The 21,214-nt window shown below is 43.1% G+C and overlaps 1 protein-coding gene across 31 annotated transcripts in view; it reads right to left on the reverse strand.

Annotated features, from left to right (window-relative positions):
• EPB41L3 (erythrocyte membrane protein band 4.1 like 3) overlaps nt 1-21,214 on the reverse strand; it is a 143,182-nt gene that overhangs the window by 43,748 nt on the left and 78,220 nt on the right. For all 31 annotated transcript variants that reach the window (XM_055799643.1, XM_055799639.1, XM_027785295.2 and 28 more), the window contains exon 3: nt 17,439-17,636. In XM_055799643.1, the coding sequence (XP_055655618.1) occupies nt 17,439-17,492 (54 nt within the window). In that variant the 5' untranslated portion in view covers nt 17,493-17,636. The remainder of the gene's footprint in view (nt 1-17,438; nt 17,637-21,214) is intronic.

Raw genomic sequence — 21,214 nt, forward strand, 5'->3', positions numbered from 1 at the left:
AAAAAGAAAAGAAAAGAAAAAAGAATTGAGGGTTGCTGCCTAACAACCTGTGAAAACAATGAGAGAGATGATGGAGTGTGTTATGCAGTGTAACCCAATTTATGTTAAATTTGGCATTTCTACTGGGACTCTGATGGTATGTTAGAAAGGAAGCAGGGAAATATCCTCTACATTTTTATCCATATGGAAACTGAGGAGCGTGGCTGATAAGAGTCTAACAAGTGTCCTCCAGCTAAAAAAACCCAAAACACCAGGCACAGAAATGCATTACAAGTGTATTGCTGTAACTTCATTTACTGTGCCTTCCAGTATCATTTAGGCAAACAGCTCTAGGGCATTGTTCTGCTTGTCACATGCCTTCCACCCTGTAGTAGGAAAAATAACTGTACCCCTTTATAGTATATACTTATACTATATACTCATACTATAACTCCTTTGTAACGTCAAATAAATGCTTAGTTAATTTTTCAGCCCCAGACTTGGAAGGTGATAATAAGAGGTTGGTATTATTATACTTGATGATCCATAGAGAGGATCAGGTGGATAAAAACTATCTTAGAATTTGCATGCAGAGCGGAACCAACTCAGAGCCTTCCAGCTAAAACAGTCACATTTCTGCTATAAGCAAGCAATGCTGTATTTTGCCAAATTTCTTGCTTTTCTACCTGAAAACAAAACAAGCGGTTATACTGAATGGAAAGAAATAAGCAGGTTGAGATCTAGAGGACACTCGCTTTGAGAAACACTATGTCTGCACCACCTACATGTATTTGAATTGTGAGACTTCAATGTCCTCTTAATTTTAAGAGTCACACAGGGCAGCCAACACAGGAGCTGTTTTACGTGGCCGATCCGTGCAGATACACAGATGTCAGCTTTGAGAAACAGCAGCTAGTAGCTGCAAGGTGTGCTGTTTTAGCAGAGAATTGCAGGAAACAGTGGCGTGGGGCTGCGCTGTAATAAAAAGCAACCAACCAAAGTAAAACCCCAGCACTCAAGACTTCTTGTTTGGCTATATGAGGCAGACAAGTGAGACTAGGTATGGCAAGCTTGCAATAATTTGCACGGCTCATTTTTTCTTCCGTGACTAAATGTATCCTCTTCCTGTATGAAGACACCCAAGTTGCACTCAGCCCCTTTCCACAAAACTCCTGCTGCGTCAGGATATGGGGAAACCCTGCCAGTGCTGCGAGAGGATGTCAGAAATAGCATGTATAAATGACAGCCCTTCCCAGCTGGGGTCCTCTTCTCGCCCGACACCAGGTGTGAACAGATGACGGTTGAGGGAAAGCAAGCCTTACCAGCACCACCTTCCTCCTCACCCGCCACAGAAACACCCACGAGTGGCCAGACGAGCCCCATGTTGCAGGCTTGCCGCTGCCCCTGAGCGCCTCTTCCCAAGTCAGAGCTGACTCCTGGGAGCAAGACTGGGAGAGCTGCTGTCACCTGGGGAGTGGGGGCCACCTGGCAGTGGAACTGCTGTCTTTCTACTACAAAGACCAAAAGCAATCCTCATGCACCCATGTATATGCAGCATTGCCTCTTGGTATCCAGGCGGCGTGAGCGCGCACACTCTGTCTAAAATATCCTTGCTTGGAAACACAGTGAGGGGAAGCTACTGCATAAATCCATGGGAAATTCAGAGGTTTAGTTACGAATCTATAACTAAAGCAACTGAACATACATCCCATGCTCTTGTTAATAGCTTTTATTTTACCGTGTGCCCAAATAAGCATGCCAGACAAGGCATAGGTGTCATTGCTTTGGCAGGGAGAGAATGGGAGGAAGAGAGAAACGTCAACTTACAAATTCACAGAGCTCCTCAACCGATCCTAAACCTTTGCTTTCAGCCATTTTGGAGTGACAAGTCTAAGGCAATGAAGACAGACAGTCTGCTGGTTACTGTGGAACACAATGCCAAAAATGCTAACCAAGTTTCAGCAGCCCAAAAAATGTGGATTAAAAAAAATAATTTAAAAAATTAGACTTCGTGCTGTAAAATACTGGCCCTGTAAATAAAGAATTTTTCTGAGTTGTAAATATGGCAAGACTCCTCCAGAAATATTCTTAGCTATTTTTCAGGCATGAATGGGATAAAATGAAATGTGCAGATGCGGAGAAAGAGACAATCTGCTCAAGCTTTGGGAAATCAAGACAACAGAAAGAATGCCAAAGATAGACTGAATGGTATAAATAAGTACAAAAGTCTGTGAGCAAAAACTTTATGCTTTTCACAAATTCTTCCCTGCAGCTCTATAAAGGCCTGGGCTCTCACTTGAAGCTGGAATGGGAGTAAACAGCCTCCTGGTCAAGCTCCCAGTGAAAGGAGCCAGCAGCAGCGAACTTGGCAAGCCTGTGCCCACCAGCAATTCCCACATGCAAGGGAGAGGAGAGTCTGCCTCTCTTTCCGCCAGCTTCTCCTTGTTTTGGAGCTGAGCTTCTCCCTCCTTGGGAAGCCAAAGGCCACAAAAGCCTCTCCAGTTCCCTAATTGGCTTCTCCGGAAACAGTCCACGCTCAAACCTCTCCACATCAGGCTCTTCAGCCCATATCCCTCCATCACACCTCCAGTCCCCCTAGAAGATCACCAGACCAAGATAACACGTTGTACACCACCGAGAGTGAGGAGCTCAAAAATTAAGCACTTCCATCTTAGCTCTGTCTGGATAACAAGATTATTATGAAGTCAATTACTCTCACTGGTGAACATTTGGGTACAATGTCTGGTACTCATAATGCAGTAAAATAAGGAGAAAGTTTCCCTTTATGATGATTAAGCTCATAAGCTGTAACGTACTTACGATAAATGAACATTATTAAAGTGAAAAAACACAAGCCTTTGTTACAGATACGTTATCACTTCAGCCACAAAACATGTACTACACATTAATATAATCAAATAATCACAGATTAGCTGAGGCTGGCAGGCACCTCTGGAGACTGCCTAGTCACACCTCTCCCTGCTCAAGCACGGCCACCTAGAGCAGGTTGCTCAGGATCATGTCCCACTTGGGTTCTGAGTATCTCCAGGGACCCCACAGCCTGTGTGGGGAACTTGTGCCAGTGTTTAATCATTCTCATAGCAAAAATGTTTTTTTCTTCCATTTAAATGGAAATTTCTGTATTTCACTTTATGCCCCTTGCCTCTTGTTCCAGCAAATGTGTACCACTGAGCACAGGCTGGCTCTGTCTTCTTTACTCCTCCCATCAGATATCAATACACATTGATAAGATCTCCCTGAGTCTTCTCTTCTCCAGGCTGAACAGCCCCAGCTCTCAGTCCTTCCTCATAAATGAGATATTCCAGCCTCTTCATCACTTTTGTGGCCCTTCGTTAGACTCTCTCCAGGATGTTCATGTCTCCCTTGTACTGGGGAGCCCAGAACTGGACCCAGCACTCCAGGAGCTGAGTAGAAGGGAAGGATCGCTTCCTTTGACCTGGTGGCAATGCTGCCCAGATTGGCACTGGCCTTCTGTGCTGCCAGGGCACGTCACTGACTCTTGCTCACCTTGTTGTCCATCAGGACCCTCAGGTAATAATAAACCCTGTATTGCAACAATCAAGCTACTAAAATCATGTTACTGTTGTGATAAGCAATGAGAAAAATTACATGGGAAATGAGCAACCAACAACTTAACACAAAGACGTGGCATCAACTTCCTTGTCATGCAGGTGCTAGTAAGACCCCAGGAACCCTCTTTCTTATTTAGTGAGATACAGGGAAAAGAACAGAAAGATTTCAAATGTTATGTGCTGGACAGTGCTTCCCAGACTAGAAGCTAGTTGTGCCAGAGGAAAAACTTACCAGGATCCAGAACTGCCACCTCCAAGAAATTTTGCTTCTGTGCAAGCTGTGTAGGCCTGGCTGCCCCACGCTGTGAGGCACCATCTCTCAGAAACATCTCCTTCAAGCCGCTGTGGCTCCCCATTGGGCAACCCTGCCCTGCCCCTGAGACATGACCATTTGCAACCTTCTTGCAGGGCGTTTTGGCACCCACCTTGGTGATGCAGCCTGAGCCTCTCTTCTGATGCACCCTCACCCTGAACACCACACCTTCACTTGCCGGTAACTCCCAAGCTATTGGACCAGCCATCTTCCCAAGCTTTATTCCAGCAGAGGCATGTCCATGCTGAGGAGAAGCCCACTTGGGCTTCTTCCAGACCAAATCCAACTCTCTGTCTGACAGGTTTCTCCCTGTGGAGGGGCAATGCTGCAGCAGGATTGGTATCTCCTCAAGGCTGAGGAGCCCTTGTTCTCAGAGGGTTTCAAGGCATTGGCCAGGCAATGCCACCACTGGTGTGACCCAGCGCTGGCCATCACCCTGCTCCTATCGGGGGCTTCCCCAGTCCCTTTGAACCAGCCCAGCCATGACACTGCGCTCCCTGTGCCCCTTCACAGGTGCTGAGGGGTTAATCATCGTGTACCCAATTAAAGTGTAGAGTGTTTGTCTACTCTCGTACTCTATTTTTAGTCATGAGCAGATTACCTTCCTCTTACTGACAGGGAACTAGGATGAGGAGATGAAAAGCAGAAAACAGCCCTCTCAGCTTCCTAGAAATGAAAGCTATTGCAACCTCCAAAGTGACGCATTTTGGAGCAGTTCTATTTTTGCATCTGATGCTGCAGTCTCATGTGGATGCAAAACGCTGAGCAAGGGCTGTCTGCACCATGCAGGCATGCCCCTCCTGTCTGAAAGCAATTACAAGAGATCACATTCAGACCAAATTTTACAGGCAAGAGAAAAGCCAAAGACAGAAAGAGTCCCACAACCAAACAGTTATATCAGAATTCATTTCTGCCACCAATAACCATCATCTTCACTGCACAGCAACTGCAAGGTCAGTGCACCACAACAAATTGAAATTTCACCTCCCTTTCTGTTCAGTCAAGGAGCACTTCAAGATGAACAAGTATCACAGCTGTAGACCTGGATTTTAAATGGAAAGAGTTTGCATGTATCTTTCTGTGTGAATTCATATGCAAACACATTGCTGCTTTCCTTGGGAAAGCTGTCAAGCTGCCAGTGAGCAATGACACACTAGCACTAGCCTGGCGTAAACTCTGCACAATTACTGTAATAACTCTAGTTGGGCACGATCACTGGAAGGACAAACAGATTAGTATCATGAAATCCTGGTAGGAATAATTGGACTTTAACTGATGTTGAGGTTATCTGGTTCACATTCCTAATTAGCATTCGCACTTTCCAATGGATCTTAACAATGCACTGTATAAATGCGTGGGCTGGCTCTAGCCTTGCATGCTGTAATGTATTTTGGCATGTGGCTGTACTAACCTCTTCCTTTACCCCTATTCTTTCTGGTGGGCAAATACTAGCTATTTTTTTTAATTTATTTGCAACATGCATGATTAAAAAGATTGCAATTGTGTCCAGACCATTGATACTATTTCATTTTATTGTTTTGATTTAAACTGCATTTTGCACATTACTCTGGTCAACACTGGTTTCCGCACTGCACGGGCCACATGGTGGTCTCCTCTGTGCAAACATGAGGAAAACACCCATAAAAGTTAAGATGCATATGACAACAAATAACTAGCAATCACAAGGGGAAGTTTCTCCCTCTGCACGTTGCAACTTCTGCTGTCATTCTTGCAACACAAACAAATGTAAATAATTAACTGGTTGTCAGGAATACTTTGTACTCGCTGCAGTGAGCACTCTTGCCACAAATTCCCCCAGCTGAGTATCCAAGTTGCTGAATTCCAGCCTTCTGACAACACACTTTCTCATTCTTTCCTCATGAATTATCCAATTTACACAAACATATGCCCAATCCCAGGAAAAAAACCCAAACAAACCCAAAACATTACTTGCAGAAATAGTCATCGCTTGCAAGCTAAAGTGATCAAGTGCATGCAATCTTCCAAGATCTCTTTTGTATTGAGAACCCCATTTCTTGGGGAGGGATCTGAACATCACATATATGCCATAATTTAATATGCATAGGCAAATACGTACATACAAGTTTATAAGTGAATATTCAGTGTGGTCCCAAATGCAGAGGAGCTGCTGACCACACCACAGCACTTTTCCTTCTGTGGAGTCAGTCAGAAGTCCTAAATTCACGCAGCCATTCTGGTAAACAGCGCATTCTTATCAGTGAAAGAAATAAAAATCTACATACTATGACATTTTCCATGTTCTTTCTGAAAGAGTTTGAGCTGGTCAAGATACAAAGGGCTGAACTGAGAAATTCTAGAAGCTAATCAACTGCACTTCAGGCTAGAAAATTTCCAAAGAGGCAGAATGTGTTTTTTGAACAAACCTTGATTAAAAGGTGAAAAGAAATTAGCAGGTTTATTTTTCCCAAGAAAGATAAATGGGAGAATTCATTCCAAATAAGTTCAACTTCATTTCACTTCTATACATTTTTAATTTGCATTTTCAAGGGATTTGCTCTTGTACTGTTTACACTTCTCCACAGTTTCTCCCCACAAGGAAAAAAAGATGAGGGAGAAAAGTGACATAAGAGAAAAGAAACTGAATTTCTTCTGTCACAAATCACAAATCTGTCATTCCTTAATTGAAGTCCCCAGAAGGAATCTAGTGGGGACCATTCAGGAAGAAGAATAGGATGGACAATCTTTCCTGGAGTGTTGATTGGCAGAAAATCAGCAAGTTTTCCCCCGGTTTACTGAAGTACATCTTACAGATGACACATATAACTTGCAGGATGAATTTTATGCTTTTAAAAGCATAACATGACTTAACCACTAGAATTTAGGCCCCTACGTCCCCCTGCTGTGCTTGCTGAAAATGGCACCGGCAGTTCCAGAAATATCATCTGAAAGTTCAGTGTATTGACAGCAACGTTCTAGGCATTTTACAAAACATTTTTAAAGAAGTCACATCTGCTACAGACCAAGAACTTTGCTGAAGTTACTGTTACATCGTTGTACACCAAGGTTTGTACACCAAAGACAGTACTAAGATATACAGACTGACAAAGCAAACAAATACTCTACTCTGCTCCCCCACACTGACATAGAAAAGTTCAAGATAAAAGAAATTAACCCATTTGGTCTTTTTACTCCAACTATTTTACATATCTTAGGGAGAAATCTTGGGTTTGGCGTACACAGAGTATGAGAACATAACTATTCCGTGCATGGACATAATAGCCTCATCCAGTTTGTAAGCAGTTTGCCAGCACGTGTAGGAGATACTCAACAAGACCTTTCTGCCAGCCTTTCAGGTAGAAAAAAAACATTAATAAATACAGGCAATGAAAAAGGACAAGTTCAAAGCAAAGCGCATTCATTTTTCAGTTCTCAAAAGGAAGTACCATTTAATCTTTTACATACTTCAGTGGTAAACAGCCTTTAGAAATGTCACAGGTCAGAATTCCAAATACAATCTGCGGAATAAACAATTTAGCCAAATGCAGGAAGAACTAAGAACTAGGTAATTTCAGAAAGATTTAGTTGAATAAAAGCTGTGTTAAAAATATATTCACATTGAAAAATAAAGTATTTCATACAAGGAAATGCTTTTCCTGAAAGCTACATGCCCACACAAGGTCTCCACATGTTCTATTTGTTTATTAACTTTTTAATGTGTGAACCTGCATATACATCCCAATAGATGACTAATATATTCTAATAGTTTGAAATAAAAACTGCAATAGTACTTCACCTATCTCTGCTTTTTAATTTAGAACTCTATCCCATACTGCTCTGCACATATAAATGAACGCCACATAAGAAAACTTACAGTGGACTAGAAGGTATTTTGACATATGGTGATGGCTGATCATTTTCTTTGTATCCCTGCCCTCCCCCCCCCCCCCCATAGTACAATTAATTTAACAGCTTATTGACATTTATCGTAGTACAGGGCATACAAATGTATTATCATTCCTGAAAATAACCTTTTCTGACACCTAGATATTTAATACAAACATTTAGATAAATACATAACAATTTATGCTACAGTTGCAGACCTGCAGCAAGTGACAATGACATTGTATAACATGACATAGTTTTTATCGGGGGCAACCTTCTTTAATGCTGTTTGAGCTCGCAATCCTAAAAAGCCAGCACTAATCTAAAAAAACCCAGGGAACTGCTAAATCCCAGTAAGAAGATTGGTGACCTAGTCCCGATTCTTGGCATCAAACCAAGTTAGGGTTTTTGCCTTCTACATCAGCAGCAGAGATCACACCAGCACTGGCATCATATGAGCCCTGAGCATACAGATGTGTGCGCTACACAGCTGGCATGCTAAGGAAAAAAGTGGGCACTTTGTTCACGGCAATGCAAAGCAGCAAAAGGGGACAGCTGAGAAATCACAAATACTCTGGAGTGTGTCTTTATACGTGGAAGCACAACAGCCACGGCTGCATGTGCACAACAGACACAGAAATAGCTGTCAAACGTGATGATTATCAAAAACTTGGACATCCCAAGTGCATCAGCAGAACTCATACAGTAAAAATTGAGATCTGCTTACAAGCACAACTCTCTGATAAAGCAAAAAAACAGTGGATACTATTTCCCAAACAGTAGTTCAATTCTCAGCACATTGATTAGTCTCACAGATTTGCTAAATCCTGACATAAAACAGTAAAAACGTATTCCATGATTTTGGAGGCTTTTCAACAGAGTAAGCACACCCTTTGCTCAGCTTTCTTGAGAAGGCAGATTGTTTGGGCTTGGATTTTAACTAGACGTGCAGTTATCGGTTGGCTTAATGCCTCCTGATTGCTCTACCACCTCCTGCAAGACACTGCGGCAACTCAGGCGGGTCCCTGGGGATTCAAAACAGCAGTTGAAGCTTTCCAGTGGGGATTATAAATGCAAGTATTTTCCTTACTCTACCAATACTCGGATGAGCTCCGCAAACACTCATCTCTTCTGTGTAACTGCAACCTATGCACAAGCCTAGCACCGGCACAGTAAGGGAAATTAACCACTGCCTGTAACATAAATAGTTACTGGCACATATCAGAAAAAATCAACCATAAACATTTTGTTTATTTTCAGCTGAAAAAAGCTCTACTGTCAACATAGTCCGATTTACAGACTAATCTTGCCATATGAATTTAAAAGCCATGGAGCTCTTCCTGACCTACATTGCTGGGCTGGAGTGAAAAAAATAAACCAGCCACACAGAAACTGTAGCACAGAAAGATGCTCTTGAGGCAGGAGAGACAGCACAATGATCAGGCTTTAGGATTTGGGGTACCTTAGACAGTATCACACCATCAGTGCTGGGGTTGTCAAGAAAAATAATGTAGTCTGTTCTAAAGCTACATCCAAGCTACATCCACTTAAGATCAAAACCATTTCTGCCAGAGCAAGATAAACCATCACAGACCTCGCTGCCTGTCAAAGCTTTGCTTTGCAAGCAGGTATTTCCTCACCGCCCAGTCCCATCTCTGATATTTTGTTCGCTGTATCAACACAGGGATAAGAAAATATAAAAGCAGGCCAGCAAACATTGCATGGGCCTCAGCTGGAAAAAACCCCCACAAACATATGAGGGGTTAGGATTTTATATGACAGCTAATATTTTTAAGGGACGATAATAAAGTGAACATTTACTTAGTTTTGGTCTGGAAACAGCAACTCTAAGTGTTATGAGGACAGTGCCTGTAAAATGGGAGCAACGAGAAACAGAGTTGGAGATGAATTCAGATGGCTCAGTTGGGAGCTGGAGCATGTAACAGGCACTTGAGTAACACAGAAACAGGGCAGGAACATGACAAAATGCAGGGAGGCTTGGTAGAAGCATGACTGGGCAGTGCCATGGAAATCAGCAACTTCTCTGGAAGGATGGGCATTGAGTAGAGGGTGGAATAGACACCTTGTCCAGAAATAGGAGGAGGCTTTAAAATCTGAGCATCCATTTGGAGAAGGGAAAAGGGCAAGCAAAGCCATTCATCCACTGTTTGTGATTTATATTCCAGTAGTGCTTCAAAATGCATGCAAAGGTTGGGTGCTGGCTGAACCAGGCACCCCAGTAAGAAGCAGCAGGCTCTCTAGGGTGAGGACCACCCCCGGGCAATGAGCCTGGAGATGACAAACGTGGAAGGGCTGACACAGTTTCACCCTGGTGAGGCCATCAGCAAGGATGATGACAAGGATAGGACTCCTGGACCCAGCAGACCTCCACCTGTCTGCACAAAAAGTCAGTGAAAGATCATCCTCTCCTGGGCTCTTGCAAAGAGGTTAAACAGCAAAAAGCCTTGCAGTACCTGGCTTTGTGCATGACCAAAAAGTTTTAAGAAAACTTCGACAGATGGAGAACAGGCTCCTGTGGTCTGGCTCATGTTCAACTGGTGCACCAAGGGGAGGGAACTGGAGGCAATATTTCACTAGGAAGTTTTCAGCTGATCATTTATTCCCTAGAAAACTTGGTTTCAGGGCAGCTGGAACTGTTTGTCAATGTAGGTCAACCCCTCTCAATAATTTTCATCATTATGAAAAATGGCTGGTGCCTCCAGAGTATCAAAATTAAGACTTTTGTCTGCTAAACCCATCATTTCACTGCCCAAATAGTTTTCAGGATCTATTAACGAAAGGCAAGAGATAACAAAAAAAAAATTGTGTGTGTCCTTGCCATATCCATTTTCTGCATCTAGTCCTGTTATTATTTTAAACTTTTGGCATTTATTTTGATTGTGACCATGTCCTCTGCTGTACCAAAAGGTAGAATTTAATGTCCAACCTGTTGTTTACTCTGTATGACATCTGGAAGAGTGACTTGGTTTCAATTCTTGGTCCTCCTTCAGTATCTGTAAAATACTTGCATATTAACTGGATGAACTACAAGAGACCCCATCTGTCTAATTGCTCAGTTGGGTTTTCTTACTAAGGCTGTAAGAGACCCTTTTCCCTGAATACCGCACAGGCCACATGTTCTCAGCTGCGAGGACCTGCAGGGGAGCTGAGCCTCTCCTGGTGAGGAGGAAATGCCCCAGCCCCACAACTGCCACCTGGCATCCTCCCTGCTCCTTGTAGGGTTTCCAATAGGCTTTGCTCAATCTGCAGTGACTTTTTTTGATTTAGATTTCTTTAGCTTCAGTAAAATAATAATAATAGTAATAATAATACTACTATTAATAATAATAGTATTAATAATGAAAACAACCACCACCACCACTACTAAAAGGGGAGCCCAAACACTTTTATTTCTGTTTCAATTACCAAACTGAAGCAAAAAACCTTGTTCCGCTGAGGCTCACAGCTGATTAGCAGGAGCTGGACAATATCAGTATTGATTTCCATACTGTCATGCTTCCTGACAAGTATTTTAACTCATAAAAAGCTGCCTACAGTACTTGGATAAAGTGAGCCAGAAGAGTTGTATATTAACTCTATTCACCTGGAACATACTCAGGCAGTACTCGGACCCCTACTGACATGTGTCAGGTAACATAGATCTTAACTAAATCCCCTGGCTAATCTAAGTCAGCCCTAATTAGTGGGTTTGGGGACAGAAAACATTCTGCATAACAACAATGATGCATCTCAAGCCAGTCACATTTACTGAAACATGTCCCAGGGAAGGAACAGAAACCTAAAACAAAGCTCTTTGTATTAAATTAACTGAAATGTTAGCAAGGAGTAGGTCAAAAGGAGAAGACTTAAAAAAATTCCCTCTTGCATTCAGTAATCAGTTCCACATGTAAAGCCATTTGCAAGGGACTGAAATTTGTTAAACAATTAAAATGTGCAGGGGGTAACTGAAACTATATCCTTCAGAAAGCAGAGTGCATCTTATTACAGAAGTTTCCTTCCTGACCTTGAAGCCTACCTCAGAACGCATGAGAAATTCAATGTTATTACCCTCCTTGTGCGGAAGTGGTGACCAGGTCCATGCTGGAAGAGCTCCTGGGGAAGGGTTAGCTCGGACGCTGCGTGGGGAGGGCGACATGGGGGCCAGGCATTCCCCCACGGCCCTACAGAAATGCAGAAGGGTTTTTCCTCTACAGGTAGCCTTGCAAGCCAGGAAAAGGAAGACATGCAGCATTGAAGTCAGCCACTGCTCTCCTTAATTTCTGGCAGTGCTGGCAAGGCAGAAATAAGTCTGCTTGTTCTCTATTCTTCAAGCCTGTCCTACAACCAAATTTAACAATTTATTTTTTAAGGAAGTGTCTGTGTACTCTAACTTTTTAAGAGGAAAAAAAACATGTGAAATGCCATATTCCAACCTACTTGAGAATGCATTTATTTCATGCCCATTTTGTGTCCAAAAAGGAGTTTCAGCACAGGCTTGTGTAGGGCAAAGGGGCCACCTGTTCACTCCAACCTCCCTCTGCCCATGTTATAAACCCTGGTTTCAAATGTATGGAAATAAAACTTCTCACCATTCCAACTCAAGTGTGCTACTCTGAAGTCACCCGAGGATGCAGGGAAACCCATTAAGAAAACGGTGTCTCCATCAGGGAGGCCGCCGCCCGAGGTTCATCACAAAGGCATAGCGGTAGCTACAGCATCAGACACCCAGCTACTACCCAGGTTCCAGCAGCAGCACCACTGAGAAAACTGGAGGAAAAAAACCACCAACCCCAAACATTGTATTTTCACCAGTCCCCTCCTCCCCAGCTGACCCCCACCCACTAAGAAGAGGGGATACCAGTAATGCTTTCTGAGGTGTTGGCTTCCCTTGTGCTCTGCAGCCTATCTGACTCCCACGGCAGCACACTCTAGGATGCAGTGCCGCAGCGATGCCACAGACAGGCTGCCGGGGAAACATTTGTTTTCATTTACTGGTGTCCTGCACGATAAGAAAGTATTAGCGGGTACAGGAATGAAGAAAGTGTATAAATTACCAATGGGCTCAGACAGCTGAGTCTTTGAAAATGAAATGTAATTATTTTACCATTTATTTAGACTGGTTATGTTAGAGCTTTCTGATCTCACTTTGCGATTAATAACATGTATACATTTAGAACAGAAATGAAGGCAAATTCCAACCTGTTTTAGGAAGACACTTCAAATTAGGCTACATGTAAGGTAGAAGATGACAGCTGGTTCCACTTGCATCTTTTAATTAAAATGCAGCAGTCTAGATAACAGAAAATTGAGAGGGGGCAGAGAGAGGGAAATAAATCCTACAAATAGCGCAATTGTACTATAGCACTTGAAAATCCTTACTTAAAGTGGAAGGAACCCAGAAATGTTCTTTCTGTTTGTTTTCTTGTATCTCAGGAAAAACCTGAATTAGTGCATTCATTATCTTTTTTAAGGTTATCTGAAATTAATTTGCAGTCTTGGATCTTCCTTTATCTTTGGTTCTTCAAACCAACAAATGCAGAGTATAGCCTGCTTAACAGAGAAGTCTTCAGTACCCTTTCTGCAGTGCAGGTTTGGCCCCATCTGCAGATTTGGCCGCTTTTGACAAAAAGTATCTCTGATGCTGATGCTGGCTGGGAGAAGGCAATGAAGAGCCCAAGAAGAACCACTTCCAGCGGGGGTGGACATCTGGGTAGAAATCACCACTCACCATTCCACTGAGCGGACTTCACCGACTCCTGTGACTGCGCGCCCATTAGAAACCTCCAGCTTCTTCATGACACGGGAGAACTGCTTAGCTTAGTGTTTTTCTCTGACAGAGTACCAGGGACAATCTCAGTGTATAGCAAACACTTCTGCTCCAAAAGCCAACGGCTGTCCCTGGGACAGGCAAAGCACCATTAGGTGGCCATCCCACCTCTGAAAGGAAACACCCTGCTTAAGGAAGCCCACCGCTACTGCCTGTATGCTTCCAGGTGAGAGTGGCTGTACAGATGGTATCACTTCTGCTTTATGGTTTTGGAGGAGGACGAATGAACAGGTTGGGTTACCTACTTAACCTGGTTTTGGCTTCTTAACATCTTACTGCATGACAGACTTTCTGGGTCAGGACACATACAGCACACAGGCAGTAACACTGTAAGGGCTCAAGAGAAAGCTTTTACCTGGCATTTGCTTAAGATCCTTTCACTGAAAGGACACCACATTAGATGAGCCACTGTTAACATCAGCTTTGAAGTTAGCTCCATGACATTTTCCCTTGTAGCTACATCTCATACAGTATGAAAAACTCCTGGCGTCACAAATGCAAAGTACTGAACGTGAGAGAGACTGAAAAATACAGCAGAAGGGAGTGAAGAGGCTCAGCATTAAATATGGAATAAGAAAGAGGGGCTTCTGAAACAAAGGACATCAAGAGGATAATGGAGTAACCAAACCTGCCTCAGAAGCATCTCAATCTGTGAGTACGTGCTATTTCGGCTGTCAGGTTATTAACTGGATGAACACATAATTGATAACCTTTAGGTTGTGCTCTACTTGAGAGCAATAAGCTCCTTTAAATGCTATTAATATTTAACATATATAAAAGCATTTCTCATTTGCAAAGCACTCTACAGAGTAACTGATGGATTTGATAACAATCCCCAATTCCTAGACTAGGGAACACAGTTCTGAAGGGGTGAATAACTAGCCCACGTCCAAATCAAGAGTCACTGACAGAGCTGTTATTCTAGCTCAAAATTAGGTTTCTGAGTTTCTGGTCCTTCTAGATTATACGGCTTAGTAGCCTTCAGTGGGTAGAGCCATGACACACAGACAGAGCTGGAAGACAGAGGCTGACAATGGGATAACATTTCTGACTCATCACCAATTGTCACATCCCTACCCTGGGCCACTGTCCACACTGAAATATTCAGTTAAGTGGGTTAAACACAAGGAGTGGAAATATTAAGTATTTCATTGCCATGTGTTGTCCACCCCTCTCCCCTTTCTTTTAAGGAATTAATCTTGGAATATTTTTTATTTACTGACCTCCACAATATTGTTAGGTCTTCCAATATATTTTTTTTTGTTTATATATATGTATATATATGTACATTTTTCCCCAGTTTCAAGGGATTCAGCAAGTTCACTTGTAGGTGATACTTAAAACATTATAGCATTTTTCTGCAATGTGATAGATTATTTCTCAGGTTGTAGCACTGAGCTGCTGTGAAATAGCCACAGTACTTTATTACCCAAAATTACTGTAGGAGAACTTAACCTTCAGCCTCCTACACAGTTTCTGAAGTGTCTTCTGAGACAGACCCTCAGACTCCCTGCCCTAATAACTCCCTCTGTATATACTTTGTTTTCATGGGAGAAAAAGCACAGTGAAAGTCACATAATTTCTTTTGGCTGGACACAGCACCCTTTTGCTGCGGCTGAACTTTACAGACATGGGAAGTGGACTCCCCTATCAAACATTCCCACTGGCTGGAGTGGGCTGTGCCAGACAGGTACCTGCAGTTGCATCCTCAATATGCACAATATATTGACAATACCACCTAAGAAGGATGGAAAGTCTGGATCTTCCATTTAAGGTATGTAAATGCATGTATCACTCCAGCTGCAATTGTTCCCTGAAATATTTGTGCCTCCTAACCAACTTCTGTTTCAACAACACCCAGTGGTCTTCTCATCACCATAGCCTTACAGCTTTGTCATTGGGTATTCATCCTTCTACAAACTCTATTCTCATCAATATTATATTCTGCCTAGGGAGTCTGATCATCTTAGAAGCATATAAAGTGATTATTGATGACAGTCAATACAATTTCAAAATATTTCAGCAGTGTAAGTAGAAAAAAATGCATACAAAATTTATACTGGACATTATTACAGAGCTGTTCAAAACTTGCAAAGCAGAGAAACCTGACAGGCAGTAAAACATGATGGCTTCTATACACTAGCATTTTGACACTTCAACTCCAGCAGAGTCCAAGTTTCGTGAAAAAGTGAAACTTCCTAAAGTAAAGTATTATTCACTTAATCTTTTTGCATAAATGGAGGCCTAAGAAATCTCCCTTTCTGCTCCATCTCATATTCTCATAAAGCTCAGCCTGCTAGACAAGATTTCCATAGAAATCCTATTTGGTAAAATTTGCTTGATTGTATTCCAAAAAGTGACTCACATTTTACACCAAGTGGCAAAGGCTGAAATGAGTTTGACTCTTTCCATCAAAGCTAGTATTAGTCATTCTTCCAGCTTAACAGTTTGCACGCTATCCTTGACAGACAAAACTCAGACTGCAGGTCAAGAAATTACAATTTTATAGTCACAAAGTATGTGGCCAGATAGCTGTCACCAGACTGAAGGAAACAACAAAGGACTCGGCCAGTGAAATCTGAAGATACTCAACAGCATAAGTGCTAAGTTGCTGGAAGTGCTGTAAAATCACAGCTCCTGTTTGCAGGTAACACCTAGCACAGCAAAATTTGGCCCAAACTCTGAAGTGGCAGATCAGTAAAAACCATAAAGTTCTTCCCTGCCACTCTCCAAAGCACTTAAAAGGAGAGCGGCTGGAGGACGCAAGCGCGGAGTGCGATCTGATTGTAAAGGCATCGGGACTTGGCTCCCAGTCAGGTACTCCCTTCCTCCGCCCTCTCTCCTTCTTCGTGTTCCTGCATGTTCCCCTTTCAAGCCTACAGAGTATTCCACCTCTACCTTTATATTCTGCCATTCTCCCCAGGTGTTTTTTCTTCTCGGCGGCACCCCACAGTTGCCCAAAGGAGGGCTGGCTTTGCCGAACACTCCAACGGCCCCTTCCCCTCCTGCCGGCCACTCGGCCAGGGCTCAGCCGTGCCTCATGTGCACGGCCTCCTAAGCATGGCCTCAACAAGGTTCAGGACAGGCTGCTCCACCGTCCAAATACCACCTCAGTAATGACAGCTGAACGGAGCAAGGGGTCCACTCAGAGATGCTGGATTTTCTCACTTTCTGCTTCTCTGTGACCTTCTGGAGTTGAAGGCAAGGCCTCCTCTTAGCACGGGTCTGCCTGCAGGCACAGACTGGTTCCTAAGTGAGAGTGCAGCAAAGACCACCACTCCCCAAAGTAGGCTCCTGGCAGAGTCCCAGCAGGGAAGGCGAGTCTTCTTACAGAAAACCACGAGCAACTTTCTTCCAGTAATGTTTAGACACAGTTATGATTCAGAGACATCATGGAGAAGCACATAAAACTCCCCACTCTCGCTGCTATTTGCTCCTGACATTTCCCCCACCTCCCCTGAGCATCTCTCATGTCCCTACTGATCTCACAATTATTGTTTGGACAGTGACTCAACATGAGTCTCCACTCAGCAGAGCACCAAGAAAAAGCAAAGCCCGATGAGATCAAAACCCTTCATTTTTTATGGGCTTTGCTGCCCATAATTCATTTTCTGCATTCTGTTGTGGCCTGTGTTGACATAAAATTAATCCAAAGTCTCTGGCTGTTCCAGGGACTGCTCACAATCCCTCACCCAGCTCAAATCTCTGCAACATCTTTAACCTCCAGAGAAAACAACTGAAGCATCTCTGTGCTTGGCGCTGCTGAAATATCACGACACTCATTCTTTTGCTTAAATTAGGGATTTAATTTCAACTATTTTCCTCCAGACCAGATGAAAAACAAAGACAAAAAGCAATTTACCTCTACTTCACAGGCATATTCCGATCCATCCAGGAGTGTCACTTTGCACTGCATATTTTTCGGCTTCTTGACGATCTTTAGAGGAGACTTGGAAAGTTTGCTTGACGATGATCTTTGAGAGAGCTTGTCGTCTTCTAGCTGCTGGTATTCCAACTGTTTTGCACTCGCTGCAGCAAACTCCTGTTCTTTGTCTGTAGCCTATAAAGAGAAAGAAAAAGACTTTTTGAAGTGATATTAACCAATCATGCCATGCAGTAGAGTATGCACCCTACACCCAAGCATTTAAATGAGCATTTAAGGTGGGGTTTGAATGAGAAAGCCCCTGATGCAGGACAGAGTCTTCTTTATCTATTGGAAAGGCTTCCCACATTCCTCCCAGCACTCCCTCCTCACTTCAAGATGTACACAATATCCCTGAAAGGAGAGCATGCATAAAAATATTTCAGGCTTCTGCAGTTTCCCTAGGCAGAAAATCCCACTTGGACTTCTTGGACCTATTTTTTTGGTCTGTTGGAAATGCTGAATAATTGGTAAATGCTGTGATTAACAGATATTCCTACAGTTTCTTGATGCTACTTTTAAGTATTGTACCTATTCAATTGTATGATGCTTCCATGGTGTCACACAGAACAGGAAAAGAACATCAGGGTTGCACTAATTTTGCTGTCAGTAAGGAAACAGTCCCCTGAATGAGGGCACGGATCCCTCTGTGACAGTGTGAATTCACAGGGGAGGCTGACATGCCTGGGACAGCAAAAGGCTCCCCAAGTGTCTGAGCAAAGGGTTAAAAATCCAGGATGGAAGTGAGGGGCCAAACAGCTTTCATGTCCAGCCCGCTGGCTAATGAATGATAAACACAGGATAAGAGGCTGAATTTTGCTCTCTGCAGATGCCCGGTAATTCTGGCGAGAAGTAGGTGCTATTTGAAAGACAAATACACTGTAGGGAAAAGGGGCAAGAAGAAACAACTGTGGTTACTTTTGCTTGGGTTTATCTGAGGGTCAGACTATTTGAAGAGTTCCTGTAATGCAGCACAGCCGTGGTCCTCTCCATGGCGCTAGATGAAAGCCAGAACAGCCTTACAGCACTTCACTCTTCCTAGCAACAGCACTGTGCCACAGTCATTACCCTCCTCATCAGCTATGCCCCTGACAGTCTCCAAACAAAACCTCAACAGGCGTGCAGTAATACCTAAGCTAAAGCTTAAATAAAATAAAAATAACATTATTCTCTTATCTCACTACAAGGAAGAAAAAATAACTGTTTTGGCTCTGAATGATTTCAGTGTAATAAGCAGCAAGCAATTGTTGGAAATATATCGTAAATTAATCCTCTATGTCTGTTTCCATTCACTGTATGTAAAAAACCTTCATGAGAATGGAGCAAATCCATCCAAAAGCTTTAATATGCTTTGAGACCAGAACAACCTTGCATCGTATAGCCAGCAACGACAGCGTACCACTCAATCACAGGGAACCTTCCCCGACAGATTTCATACAAACAAGCCATATGCTTCCACTCTGCCTCGGGGTGAATGGGGAAAACAGGAGTTTGGAGTTGGCTGCACTACCAACAGTGCCATCTCCCATCAAAGCCCCAAGAAACTGCAAAGAGGCAACTGCAAAAAGACCCCACGGTTCTCCTTTCCCTGCAAGAGAGGACACAGCAATGGTCTCCTGGGCTTCCCTGGGTGGGGAGACTAGAAGAAAGTGGGGCTAGAAAGATGAAAAAGCAATAGGTGATTTCAGAATCCACCTCATTCCCTGAGCTGTGGATCTTCTTCCTCAGGAGCAGCCCAGCACCAGCCAGCTCTTCCCCCACCTAGCTCAGAAGCTGAGGACTTTCTCCTTCCAGCACTTGGACACCAGCTCCATGTCTGGATGTCAAGGTCCTCACATACCTTGAAGGCTGGCGAGAGATGAAGGCACAATGTATGTCAGTGGATTAGCTGTTCGCTGAGCATTTAATGCTGACAGCGGCTGTGACGAAGGGGGACAGTGCCCTCAGGCACACAAAAAGCCTTGAGGCCAGCTACCCCTCTACCACGACCGTGGCCAGCTGGCAAGTGGTCCAGCCTAGCGAAAAACGAGACTGAAGATGTCTCTGTGAAGAGCTGTGCTGCTGCTGATGGACAGAGGGGCTCTCTGATTTCTGTATGTTTTGTTAAAGAAATCTGCAAGGGCAGGTGCACATGCACTTGTGTGGGTGCAAAAGTAATTCCTGTGCTGGAAAAAAATATGCTGTCTTATCTGGTGGCTCACTGGATTTCTCATGTGAGAGTTGGCACTTCACGCCAACAAAAAAAAGACCAAACAAACAGAAGCATGTAATTAATCTTTTTCAAGAAAACATGAAAGCTGCTTGAAAGATAAGCCCACAACAACAAGGGCACTCAGCAGCCATTTACATTTTAGGAGCATCTTCTGCCCACAAACAATTCCTATGAATCCTAACAGATTGGCGATTATTTTCCTTCACGAAGACACTTAGTATCTCAAGACTACAGCAGACATTTGCTTATTTCTAAAAAACAGTACTGATGTTATTTTGGTTTTTAAGGTTCCTGTCTACAGTAAGATCAGGGGAATGTGTCTAGGTTAAAATCATACAAAGGGTTTTCTCTCATTTGTCTGAAGAATAAAACATGCCAAGAACTATTAGAGAAGATCCCCCAAACTATGCTGACATTTTCAGGCACTGAAGTACTTTCAGACTGTATTAAGCCTCTTCTTCCTAAAGAAATCTGACATCCTGGTATCTAGAAAAAAAAAGTGGCCAGTGAAAAACCCATGCACTCAGTGAATTATTTCTACCTCGGCAAGCATAGCTGTATTTTCTCCTAAATTCTCCAACACACTTCTGTGCTGTATTTTAGCAGTATTTTCAGTGTTGTGGACTAAATTATAGGGCAGCACAAGCTGCTTCAAGGTTTGTGTTTTCTGAGCATAAGCTCTCTCATCTCTGTCTATATTACTGTGCCTTACTACAACACATGAAGGGGTATGTTCAAGCCTTCTGAAGCTGGACCCCCTGCTCAAAACAAGCCTTTGGAGTCACAGGATTCAGCAGTAATGATCTTTGATGCTTCGCAGCTTCTCACTGGGGTGTGAAGTGATATTACCAAGCTTGCACAATGTGTGAATCCCATCTACTTATGGCAGTTGCTCAGAAAAGTTAGTGCCCAACCCATGTGATGCCTTCTTGCTCTTTTTCAACAAGATAGGAATGTAGGAAGATAGTAAGATTGCATTATCATACCTGATAGGAAGGATTAATTTCTCTACTAGCTGCTAATCTCAACATGAAGAAGCCTTTTTGTCTTCATTAAAATGTTCTTCTTGTGTGCGTACAGAATGACAACCGAAAGTCACTGTCATGGATTGGCAATTTAAATCTTTCTTCCCAAGGTTCTCTCACATGTGTGATTGCAAAAATCATCAACTTCTACACCGCGATTACAGACAGCAAGAGAGAAAATTTACTCCTTCAATTTGGGGCTTTTAAAATTATACGATTGCTAATAGCTCTGTCTTTTAGTGCTTTCTTTAAGTGGTTCTTTCCTGTGATACAGACACTTAAGCCACTACAAAATATACTAGGCAGATCACTACAGCTGGATTTGGCAGTCAGCTTACAACAGCAATATTTGGATTCAGGTGGGTAATCTCAATGGGAAGGTCTCACATATCCCTTCACTAACCCAGTTCTTCTATCAAGGCTTCTGCAGACACTGGCTCACAGGTGACCTTTGGGAAAGGAAAGGTTCACACAGAGCA

This window comes from Falco peregrinus, chromosome 3, assembly GCF_023634155.1.
Source record: "Falco peregrinus isolate bFalPer1 chromosome 3, bFalPer1.pri, whole genome shotgun sequence".
NCBI lineage: Eukaryota > Metazoa > Chordata > Aves > Falconiformes > Falconidae > Falco > Falco peregrinus.